The following is a 12,811-nucleotide window of genomic DNA, read 5'->3' as shown; positions in this document are numbered from 1 at the left end:
TGAGCAAGGCACCAAACCCCCAACTGCTCACCGGGTGCCGCAGCAATAGCAATATGGCTGCCCACTGCTCCGGGTGTGTGTTCACGGTGTGTGTTTGCGTGTTTGTTCACTACTCACCACTGTGTGTGTGCACTTGGATGGGTTAAATGCAGAGCACAAATTCCAAGTATGGGTCTGCAATTTCCTTTCCTTTTCCATTCATTTCTGAACATTATCGATTGTCATTCTTTATTCACCTGTTTCTTGTGGTTTATCATTAAAATCCATAAATGTAAATAGAGTAAATTACATCGCTAATGTCATATAATAGCATAGTTTAGCGGGGCACATTATAACGCAGTGTTACAACTTTCCCCATCTGCACAAATGGACTTAAAACGGCTAGCGCTAAGCTAATAAATAACAGATTGGAGATTAAAATAATATCAGAATTGTCTCATCTTAAATGAATACTGAAATGTACTTTTACTATGGTAAAACAAATATTCAGCGATAACTTCAAATGCTTTTGAATTTTGGCTAGTAAATACCTCAAATTTGGTTATGCTAGCATTTGTGGAAATATTTAAACCATGTGTGTTACAACCAAACCCGCTTTCCTGGGGGGGGGAAAAAATCCCTGAGGCAAGGGATTTCTTTAAGGGTCTTGAAACAAACTTCTTAACTGTCACTCTTACCATAGTGTTTATACTTAGCGTTTCACGGTAGTTTCTGACAACATACAGCAATGGGCGCCGCTGTTGCTATAGTTACTACATATCACAATAAACAGAACTTAATGAAATAGAGACATAACCTAATAGAAACCTTTTATTAATTAAACATGAGTGAGTTGGTGCCAATAGCCTTGTGGTTGTCGACATGTAGTGCCATTGCGTTGCTGGCAACCCGAGTTCGAATCCTGGCCCGTTAACCTTTCCTGATCCCACCCCCTTCTCTCTCTCCCACTTTGCTTCCTGTCAAACTATACTGTCCTGTCTTAATAAAGGCATAAAAACACCAAAAATAAATCTTTAAAAAAAAAAAAAAAAAAAAAAAAAAAAACATGAGCGCTGCACATTTCTGTGCTGCTTTGTGTACAGTCATTACTGGTTATATTTAGGTCTTTCTGAAAGTGACACCTGCTGACCAATGACTGAAAATTTTCAAATGTTAAAATCAACCCGTGTTTTGATGCTGCAAACACGCAGAGTTGTAAAGGATTGACAAGAAGATAATGCACTATAAAAACCAAAACAATTTAGACAGTAAAATGTATTTATATTGTTATTTAATTAAAATAATAGTTGATTAAATGAATATAATCATTGGTACAACTCTTCCATTTTCTGAGTCATGTTTTTTACAGTAATTTTACAGTATACTATGTTACCATAGACATTGCCCTACTGTGCTTATATGGTATTAATTTTATTTTTGTTCGGGTCTTATAAGTCTTTGAGCTTAAAAAAATGTACATTTGAGCTTAAATATACTGCAGATATTGAATTCACTTAAGGGAACACTTAGATAGTTTGTTTGTTTGTTTGTTTTTTTTTGCCTGCAATGTTACCAGAATGTTGAAAAAGATTATCACAGAAAATGATGTCATATGTTGCCATCGACTCATTGTTAGCCAAGAGTCAGAGGGGAAAAAAAACTTAAGTTCAAAAGTTATTAGCGTAGACAAATTTGGACGGTTGGTGCTGGGTTTAGTTAGAGACTCCAAATTTTCCGTAGTTAATGTTGAGACTGTTCTCTATTTGAGCTTTCCTGGAAGCAGTTCTGTTGGCTGCCATAGTCTAAAGAGTGAAAGAAGAAGAAAATCTAATATAGCATACAATAGGAGCTTAGCTTCTAACAAAGTACAAAAATCTAGTAAAGGATAGACAGCAAAATATATGTGTGTGTGTGCTTGTGCATGTATATATATATATATTAATCAATGATCATTTATTTATTGTATTTGTTGTACTGTATTTTTTATTTTTTATATCTTCATTTCCTCAAAGTCAGATAAATAGAACATGGCATATCATGTTTTTTTTTTTTTTGACAGTCTGGATCACGGGGGAGAGAACATGATTAAAGCAGGACTACAAAAATGTAAGTCTACACACACATACATTAACAGATCAGAATAAGGTCTTTTTTGTGGAAAAATATTTTTGTGGAACCCAAAAGTTGATCCAAAGCCAATTTGATTCTTCAATATATTTTTTGTTTTTACTTCTTTCTCTTTTCTTGTGTGCAGATTTCTGTGATCTCACACTGGATCCAAACACAGCACACAATCGTCTTTCTCTTTCAGAGGGCAACAAAAAGTTGTTATATAATTCAAAACCGATGTCATATCCTGATCATCCAGAGAGATTTGACTGCCGTCAGCAGGTTCTGTGTAAAGAGCGTCTGTCTGGACGCTGTTACTGGGAGGCTGAATGGATTGGGGAGGGTGACGTGGCAGTGGCCTATAAATCAATCAACAGGAAAGATTTTAACTGCTGGTTTGGAGGCAATAAAAAATCCTGGATTCTAGGCTGCTTTGGGGAGAATCTGATTGCCTGGCATTATAAAGATCAAACATACATTTCTCCCCCAGCACCTCCTTTAAACAAAGTAGCAGTGTATCTGGACGAGGCCGCCGGCATTCTGTCCTTCTACAGCATCTCTGACACAAACACACTTAGACACTTACACACATTCAACACCACATTCACTGAACCCCTTTATGCTGGATTTGTGCTTTATAACCATTCAGTGTCTCTGTGTGATGTTAAACAACAGGATGAATAATTACAAGATATACAGTGGCACCAAAAACTATGAGACAATTAAAAATGTCAAAATAAGTGCACTTCATTTTAAAGAATTTTTGTAGAAATATATATTTCAATCAAAACATTTCACAGAAAGAGGTTTGTTAGGTTTTTAGATATTAAAAAGTGAATATGTATTGTTTAAAGTGAAGAAAAAAAATTTGTAATATTGAAGATAGTTTTGGAATACAAGGTTCAGGTTCAGTGTCTTTCACAAAGAATTCACATAAATTGTTTTCTCAACTAAATCTTTCATGTAAGAAGTGATTGGATGAATAAATGTCATTTCAAAATTTTAACGTTGATTTGAGGATTTAAAAAAGCAAACTGTGTTTTGCTTCAAGAGAGCAACCATTCATTTGTGTTGTTTTACTTTCTTTTTTTAATATTTTTCATTTATTCTTCATTTGTGTATTCATTTATAATCATTTAATCATTTTATTATTCCATTCAATCATATAATCATTTACCATAATCATTTATATACTCATTTCATTGATTCATTTATTGATTAGTCTTTTATATGATGTTATATTATTTTTTTATATATTTTTTTCCATTGTTGTTTAATCTATGACTGTGTGGTTTCAAGGGCTGTTTGTCTTTACAATTAAGAGATACGAGGGAATGTTTATGGAAACTGAAGGTTTATGGGATGTTGTTGTGAATCAGTTTGGTATTTCACTGCTTGTTGGATTTACAGTATCTTCTTCAGACAAAGTCTGAGCATTGAGACGTAGCTAAGACTATTCAATAAATCTTCTCCTTTTTACCATCATCACTTCGTCTCCTGCTCTTTACTTTCACTGGCTTTTTCCTCAGTGAACTTCTCGACTGACAGAAGACTGTATAGTGTTTTGCTCGTTTTGGGTATCAGACAAGACCTCCTGTTAACAGGGTTTGGGTATTAGACTTTGCTGATGAGTTGTTCTGTTACCAGACAAAACATATTTTCTGACAGGATCTTGTGTCTGGCGCTGGATCTCAATTGTGTAGGCATGAGGACTCGATCCAACAGAAGGATTTGATAGGATACATGCCACTTCCTTATTTTTTCATCTCTTCTTCACTGAATTCTTGAAGAGCTTTTTTATTTGCAGTTGACTAGTAATGCTTAGTTAACAACGCTTGGCTTTCCTATAGTTTAGTAGAGCCTCACAGGTTCAATTCCCAGGGAAAGCAGTGATCATATAAATATTTTCCTTGCTTACGATAAAAGCACCTTTCAAAAGCATGAATGTAAATCTTGATAATGTTTTTAATAAACTTGTTTGTGAACTGTGTTTTTTAAACTTACTCCTTCTAATACAAAGTGGCCTATTTTCTGATCAGTGTTAGAGCACACAACATACAACAAACTGTAGTAGGGGTACTGGGATGCTTTTATCAATTTATTGAACTCTCTAACTGGCTTGATGTGTGATCACTTATCTGATATATTATGCGATTGATGGAGACACCATCTGACTTTAATAGTCAATTCTAAGTTTGAATTTTATCTTTCTTTGTATGCAAATGTGTATTTTGCACTTGCAGTCTTTTAGCCCTTAGTTATGTGCAAAGACAGAAAGCGAAAGTAACTTCATCATAGGGAGAGATGGGGTGTGTTACAGGCATGTAATATGAGATGAGTGAAATATGTGCATGGAGTCATAACATCAATCTCAGCAGAGGAAACACAGGCAGACAGCACTGGAAGCAGCTAATGCTCATCACATCACATAATTCTGTGTAAAATGAATAGAAATGATGATTCTGTCTGAAAAAACAACAACAACAGTTTATTATTAAAAGTTTATCAAAGTGTAGTTTTGTAGTTTGTAGTCATGCTTTCCATTGGTAACATGTGAAGGCTTGAATTAAACACCACTGTGGATGAATTTGCTCAAAGAAAGGTCTAGAGAATGACACTAAAATGAGTGAGTAGTTTTTTCCCCGTTTTTTTGGATTTTGGGCCGCTGTGCCAAGATTGTGTTTTCATGTAGTAGTTTAGTAAATATGGCTTTAGTGCCAGGTTGAATAATAATAATAATAGTATGTCAAATTAAAGGCATATTTATTTTGTATAAGTGCACTGCCATCTGCTTGTAGCTTTCAGTTTAATAGTGACATTTGATGGGTATGAGCATGGCGTGACATCCGGGGTGATTATTTTTATGGTTTTTAGGGTTTTACACTGTACATTTACTGTACGTGATCTTTTACATCATTGGCTTGTTTTGATCAGTTGCGTTGAACTTTATTATAACGATATAACCCTCTGGGGTCGAAAAACGCGTTTGTGGCCGTTTTTATGATAACGCCAAGAAGAACTTCAATTTCTCCGTCATTTTTGATCGTACAGATAAGAGAAATACATCAGTGGAATCTGTAAGGAATTCACTTTTCTTTGTGTACACTCATAATAACAACAACACTCTGTGGTTTTTTGAAATAAAGCAAACAAACAGGGTATGCAGTCAGCCGCGTTGTTGTCTGTGATCCTCATTAAGAAATGCGTCACTAAAATGAACTAAAACTCAGCGAATACAAAACACAGAGACATGAGAGAGATATCTATAGAAAGCCTGATATGTCTACTTTTAAATGGGGTAAGTCTTATTGAAAACAAATATCATGTGTTAACGTAATCTGTATGAAACCAACCCCATGTCCAGTCTTTCTAGTCAGACCTAATTATTTTTACGAGCTAATTTCGGTTTGTTATTATAATCAGCCACATGGAGGCGCAAGCAGCGAACCGCCCACATCAACGCAAACAAAGCGGGAGACTTCACTTCACTGTTTATCTTGTTACTGGAAGAAGACGCGCTGTGAGGAGAAAGATTTATATTTCCCTCAGAGGAAGAGCGCGATGCGACGCACGGCGAGAAAGAGTAAGTCTTTCTTTTATTAGCATACTTACGTTAGTTGTTGTGTTACTGTGATGTAACTTGTAGACATTATAGTAGTTAGATTTTTTCCAAACTGTAAGTCCTGACTACATGTGCAATCAAGTGAAACGTTATGAAGTATTTTTCATTTCATTGCATCAAAATGTTTGACGACGCCAGGATGTTTTTAATGTTCTATAAAATAAAAATGACGCGATATAAATGTAAATATTGTTTACACTGTAACACTGAATGATAGAGTCTAAGATTGTTTAGACAAAACTATTGTCATATTCTGTAACGGAGAGTGAAAGACGAGAGGCGAGCGGATCAATCTGCAAGCTTTTATTAACAGGACGAGACAAAAACATGGTCGTACAGGCAGGGTCAAACGGTAGCAAACAGGTATATCATGGGCAAGACGTAGAGAATAATCCAATAAACGAGCAAGAGTCCAAAAGGCAGGCGGCAAAACAGTCGAGACGAGATGGCCAGGCGAGGGAACTAAACACAGGGAACTAGGGAACAAGGAAACTAGGGAACGTGAATAATAATAATAACACAAGCCCTCCATGGCGGAGCCGGAGGCGCCGGGACCCTCCAGGGCGGAGCTGGAGGCAGAGCAGGAGAGGCAAGAGCCCTCCAGGGTGGAACAGGAGGCGCAGGAGCCCTCCAGGGCGGAGCCGGAGGCAGAGCAGGAGGCGCAAGAGCCCTCCAGGGCGCAACAGGAGGCACAGAAGCCCTCCAGGGCGGAGCGGGCATCCGCATCGGGGATTGGGACCTGGGGAGAGCAGGGATAGAGGAGGCAGACAGAAAGAGGAGAGAAGCAGAGAGTTTGTATGGGAACGCCGCCTCCCTAGGAGGATCTACAGCCGAAGCTGACACCTCAGGAGGCATTGGCGCGGCTTCTCCGACAAAAGAGACCTCTGGAGCTGACCCGTGGTCAGACGGGACCTCTGGAGCAGACTTGAGACCAGACGGGAGCTCTGGAGCAGACTTGAGACCAGACGAGGGCTCTGGAGCAGACTTGTGGTCAGACGGGGGCTCTGGAGCAGGCTTGTGATCAGACGGGAGCTCTGGAGCAGGCTTGTGATCAGACGGGAGCTCTGGAGCAGGCTTGGGATCAGACGTGACCTCAGGGGCTGACTTGTGAACAGACATGACCTCAGGAGCTGACTTGTGAACAGACCTGACCTCAGGAGCTGACTTGTGAACAGACAAGACCTCAGGAGCTGACTTGTGAACAGACGTGACCTCAGGAGCTGACTTGTGAATAGACGTAACCTCAGGAGCACAATGTGCAGCCCACACACACCAAATGGCAACTGCCATTAAGGGAAGAGCAGCAGCGGGCAGCAGGATCTCTTTGCTGGTGGGTTTAGAAGGTGCCGATGCCACTGGGAGGCTGGCTGCCCGCACTTACACCAGTGGAGGGTCCAGTACGCTGGCCATCATGACAGGCCATGCCCTTGGGGTGTTGGACGAGACATAGCGAGGCTCTGGGCCATCAGATGAGACAGGGCGAAGCTCTGGCCCGTCAGACGAGACTTGACTCTTGTCGAGCAAGTGTGTCATGATGAAACCCTGGACAGACAGATGAAACATGACTTGGGTCTGGACGCTCGGGTGAGACCTTGCTCGACCTTGAAGGAACGGCTGTGACTTGACTTGGTTTTGCTGGGACGGCTGTGACTTGACTTGGCTTTAGTGCAACAGTTGTGACTTGACTTGGCTTGGCTGGAACGGCTGTGACGTGACTTGGCTGGAACAACTGTGACTTGACTTGGCTTGGCTGACGTGGCGTGAGCGGGCGCTGGTTTGGCTGACGTAGCATTAGCAGGCGCTGGCTTGGCTGACGTGGCATTAGCGGTCGCTGGCATGGCGGCCATCTTTGCGACAGGCTCTGGCGTGGTGGCCATCTTTGCGACAGGCTCTGGCGTGGCAGCCATCTTTGCGACAGGCTCTGTCGTGGCGGCCATCTTTGCGACAGGCTCTTGCGTGGCAGCCATCTTTGCAGTACTTAGGTCAGGAAAGATGGCTGTAACTTGACTTGAGACAGGAGCGATAGCTCTGACTTGACTTGACACAGGAAACACAGCTTTAACCTGACTTGACATAGGAACGACGACCGTAGCTTGACTTGACCCTGGAACAGCAGCCGTAGCTTGACTTGACTTGACTTGGAAACTTGACTTGACTCAGGAAACGCAGCTGTAGCTTGACTTGACTTGGAAACTTGACTGGACTCGGGAAACACAGCTGCAACTTGACTGGACTCGGAAACTTGACTTGACTCAGGAAACGCAGCTGCATCTTGGCTTGACTTGGAGACTTGACTTGACTCGGTAAACACAGCTGCGACTTGACTGGACTCAGAAACTTGACTTGATTCAGGGAACGCAGCTGCAGCTTGACTGGACTTGGAAACTTGACTTGACTCAGGGAACACAGCTGCAACTTGACTTGACTCCGGAAATGCAGCTGCAACTTGACTTGACTCAGGAAACGCAGCTGCAACTTTACATGGCTCTGGTATGGCAGCTGTGACGTGACGAAGCTCCGTTTTCGCCGCCATCTTACGAACGGGCACCGCTGTCGCCACCATTTTGTGCACGGGCTCTGTTGTCGCCGCCATAGTATGAACGCGCTCCGGCGCGGCCGCCATTTTGCAAGTGGGATGCGCGGCTGCCATTACCGCGTTGTCGCGTTCCTCTTCTGCGACACCCACAGTAAACGGCGAGCCCACATACAACAGTGCATAGTCCAAAAAGGCGGCTAGAGACGAACGCGGACCCTCGCGTCTGAGTCTCGCCTTTAACTGTTCATTTAAACCATCGCAAAATATTTCAATAATTATACAGTCCGGGAGGGTGGAATAATTAGCAATAGCCAGAAACTCACGGATGTATTGCTCAAGTGTGCATGGTCCTTGTTTGATCCTGCAAAGAATTCTGTCCGTGTCCATATCAAACGAATGTCCAGGGTGAAAGCTGCTGGATCCTGTTGTGACGGATTGTTCTGTAACGGAGAGTGAAAGACGAGAGGCGAGTGGATCCATCTGCAAGCTTTTATTAACAGGACGAGACAAAAACATGGTCGTACAGGCAGGGTCAAACGGTAGCAAACAGGTATATAACAGGCAAGCCGTAGATAATAATCCAATAAACGAGCAAAGAGTCCAAAAGGCAGGCGGCGAGACAGTCGAGACGAGATGGCCAGGCGAGGGAACTAAACACAGGGAACTAGGGAACAAGGAAACTAGGGAATGCGAACAATAATAATAACACAACAACAATCCGTGGCTTGCATGAGGAAAGACCGGGGCTTTTATAGTGCCGCTGATTGGTCACATGTGTTGACGCAATCAGCATGATGGGTGATGGAAGTAGTAGTCCGGGGTGTAGTACAACAGTCAGTGTGTAATAAGGTGATAGCGACATCTGGTGGTGAGTGGTCCGCAGAACACCGACCAGATTCTTAACATATTCTCTGTTCACGAATAGATGTTTATGGCGTGCTTAACAATAGTAAATTAGTTTACCAGACATAAAATGGCTTTGTATTGTATAAGACATACAAAGCATGATTGTGTTTATGACTATATAATCATATTTATTTATTTATTTATCGCATAACAATAGGATACTATTAGTTTATTATTAATACTATGTTAATGAATAGATGTTTAACGTGCTAAACAATAATAATTAGTTTCTCAGATATAAAATGCCATTTTTAAAGATAGTATAAAGCATGTGTGAGTCTATGACTACAAAATCATACTATATGTATATATTACAGATGCTCCTGATATTAACATGCTTACAGATGTTTTTTTTTTTTGTTGTTGTTTTTTCTAGTGATCTGATTCCTGCACCACAGATGAATGCTACATGAATGCCACATGAAGTACTGTACCCACATCAGATGTTCAACTACACTGATTTATTTATATATTTTTTTTTTTAGGTCACGTTTTTTTTTTGTAAAATAATTTCCTGGACTACTGATGATGAGTTTTGTTTCTTAAATCCATGGAAAGAAGCAGCAATCACTTAAATATCAGGTATAATTTACTTGTTTCACTTGTTGAACAGAATTCAGAAAACAGTTTTCAGGAATGACACAAAGTCTCTTCACGTCTCTATGGTTAGATCAGTGTAGTCAATAATGTGCTTTTGATCTTCATTATGTATGTTTTGATGATACAGTGTTGTAAATAAAATACAAATAGTATAAAACTCAATTCACTGAATCTCTCATTGTTTCTACCTGACAGTCACAGTCTCATTGATGGGCCATTAGAGGAGGGCCTTTTGTCTCTCAGGTGTGAATCACTAAATATTCATGGTCGTTGTCACTCCCTCGCATATTCCCTTTCAGTCACAAAACATGTTTTAGAAAATTTAAATCAATATACTGTTTTCTGTAAACGCGTGAATGAGATGATTTTCACATCTTTTTGTAGAAAAAACTCTAGACAACCACATCCAGTTCTCAAAAGTCTTGTGAACAAATGCTCTGTATGTGTTTCATGGTCTTATTTCAGTGACTTAAAGATTTTAGTTTTTCACTAACCACGCATAAATGTTGTTTTCTCAAAAACACAAACATGTACATTAATGTTGCTTGCATATTATTGTAGCCCAGTTTGTGCTGATTACAGTGTAATCAGACTTTAGCCATTAATATGTTTTTAAGATACTGAAAAAAGCACAAATGCGAGGGCATGTCAAAACTTCTCCAGGGCCCCAAAACACCCTCAGACCCCAGATTAATTTAATTAAAAACAAACAAATATTAAAGACTACATTGTAAATTTGATTGGGAGCCAATGAAGGGATGCTAACACAGGTTATACTCACATATTTTCTAGTGGAGCATATAACCATGTTTTTATAGATTTTTAAAAATAAATTTCGAAAGAGAACATTCATCCTTCAACAGATGGCCTCTGTACTGATATTGGATCCCAGAAAGGGTTATTTTATTTTTATTTTTTGCAGAAAAATGTACACTGCTGTTCAAAGGTTTGGGGTCGGTATGATATTTTAAAAATGTTTTTAAAAGAAGTCTCTCACCAATCGATTCTGATTAATGCACGATTATTTTTATTTGTTTAATATTATTTATTTATTTTATGTTTTTATTTAATTATTTATTTATTTTTTTTTGTCCTGATAGTTATAGATGTGAATCTATATTCATGATTGAGTCTGTCAGTCTATATGCACAAGTATTTACTCTATAGGTTCTTACTGTTAATATGTTTTTAATGGTAAAATATTAACAGGAATAAAAAAACTAAATAACCGATATAGGAAAATTATGTTGGTTCAAGGCTCCGAATTTTGGTTTTGATTCATTTTCGATTAATGGTACAGCCCTACTCACCAAGGCTGCATTGTTTAATTAAAAATACAGAAAAAACGATTGTAAATAAAATTATAATTTACAATAACCAATTACCAGTTGAATATATTTTAAAATGTTTTTTTTTTTCAAGTGATGCAATGTTGAATTTTCAGCATCATTACTCCAGTCACATGATCATTCAGAAATTGTTCTATTATTCTGATTTTGTGAAAAGAAACATTTCTTGTTATCAGTTGTGCTGCTTAGCATGTATTTATTTGTTTATTTATTTTTGGGGATACATTATATATATTTTTATTTGTTTGATGAATAGAGAATATTTATTTGAAATAGAACTTATTTGTAACAATGTAAAAGTCTATTACTCAATTTAAGATATCATCCTAGCTGAATAAAATTAATCATTTCTTGACCCCAAACTTTATTTCTTAAACTCTAAAATACATACATTATAATATTTGTTGTGCTGTCTTTATGTAAATATAAATAAAAATGACAATCACTACTGAAAATAATGCCAATTATTTTTTTTTTTTAAAAATGTTAAAAAGTAGACTCATTACAGCAATTATTTAGCAAAATTGTTTGATATTATTTATTTATGACAAAATAAACCAGACGCATTTGAAATTTACAAAACAGAAAAAGAAAAAAAAAATATTCATGACATCTTGTTCACAAGATCATGATTTTTGTCAAATAAAATTTACTTTATAATAAGAATATTTTAATTGAGAACATTTTAACTGAATAGCTATCAATTGACAAATGAAAATTTCAGACAAACGGGTCCTGCTTTGGATATTCAATGTATTCCTGCTTGATTTAATTATAATAGTTCACCCAAAAATGAAAATTCTGTCATTAATTATTTACCCTCATATTGCTTCAAACCCGTAAGACCTTTGTTCATCTTCGTTCATCTTTAGAAAGAACCGTTATGACCTTCGTTCATCTTCAGAACATATTTTTGGTGAAATCTGAGAGCTTTCTGACCCTCCATAGACACACGTTCAAAGCCCAGAATCCTAGTAAGGAAATCGATTTAAAAAAAAAAAGTTCATGTGATATCAGTGGTTCAACTGTAATTTTATGAAGCTACAAGAATACTCTTGTGGAGGATGTGACTTGGGGGGGAAGAATGTATTGTTTTGTTTTTTTGCGCACAAAACGTATTCTCGTAGCTTCATCAATGTCCTTACTACCTTTCTGGGCCTTGAACATGGTAGTTCCGTTGCTGTCTGTACAGGGTCAGAAAGCTCTCGGACTTCATCAAAAATATCTTAATTTGTTTTCTGAAGATGAACGAAGGTCTTACAGGTTTGGAACAACATTAGGGTGAGTAATCAATGACATAATTTTCTTTTTTGGGTGAACTATCACTTTAATGTTCCTCATGCTGTGAATGCTCAATCAAAGCCTCCTCACCTCTGATGTCAGATCACCACACATCTGTCTCTCTACTTCACTGCTGGGTGAGTCAACCTTGGTGGCCTTGTTGGCTGATCCAGGATCAGCAGTATTGATTCTTTCTTGTGGACTGAGAAAATTACTGTGTATTTGATCCCACATGAGTTCTGATATAAACTGCCTTTTGTGTGGAGATATTGTGCAAAGTGTCTGCAAAATAATAGTGCTAATGTGTATATATGTATGTATAGATGTATGTGTGTATTTACAGATTTAGCTGGGTCATCTATCAGCAGACTTGTCCTTCAAAGAAGCTTGTGTTTAGACCAAAGACATGCACGTGCACTGTATATGACT

The 12,811-nt window shown here is 38.5% G+C and overlaps 1 protein-coding gene across 1 annotated transcript; it reads left to right on the top strand.

Moving 5' to 3' along the window:
- The first annotated feature begins 1,680 nt into the window (after window positions 1–1,680).
- Window positions 1,681–3,573, top strand: LOC127160576 (neoverrucotoxin subunit alpha). Its single transcript, XM_051103214.1, has 2 exons — window positions 1,681–2,085; window positions 2,234–3,573. The coding sequence occupies exons 1-2, from the start codon at window positions 2,007–2,009 to the stop codon at window positions 2,770–2,772; spliced, it is 618 nt and encodes a 205-aa protein (XP_050959171.1). The 5' UTR covers window positions 1,681–2,006; the 3' UTR covers window positions 2,773–3,573.
- The last annotated feature ends 9,238 nt before the right edge of the window (window positions 3,574–12,811 follow it).

Source organism: Labeo rohita, unplaced genomic scaffold (assembly GCF_022985175.1).
Source record: "Labeo rohita strain BAU-BD-2019 unplaced genomic scaffold, IGBB_LRoh.1.0 scaffold_391, whole genome shotgun sequence".
NCBI classification, from domain to species: domain Eukaryota; kingdom Metazoa; phylum Chordata; class Actinopteri; order Cypriniformes; family Cyprinidae; genus Labeo; species Labeo rohita.
This window is presented reverse-complemented; position numbering and strand designations above follow the sequence as displayed.

Bases quoted from the DNA above. Each gene is read 5' to 3' on its own strand.
- LOC127160576 (XM_051103214.1), top strand. From the start codon at position 2,007: ATGGCATATCATGTTTTTTTTTTTTTTGACAGTCTGGATCACGGGGGA. The intron at 2,086-2,233 runs GTAAGTCTACAC...TCTTGTGTGCAG, and splicing joins TAAAGCAGGACTACAAAAAT to ATTTCTGTGATCTCACACTG.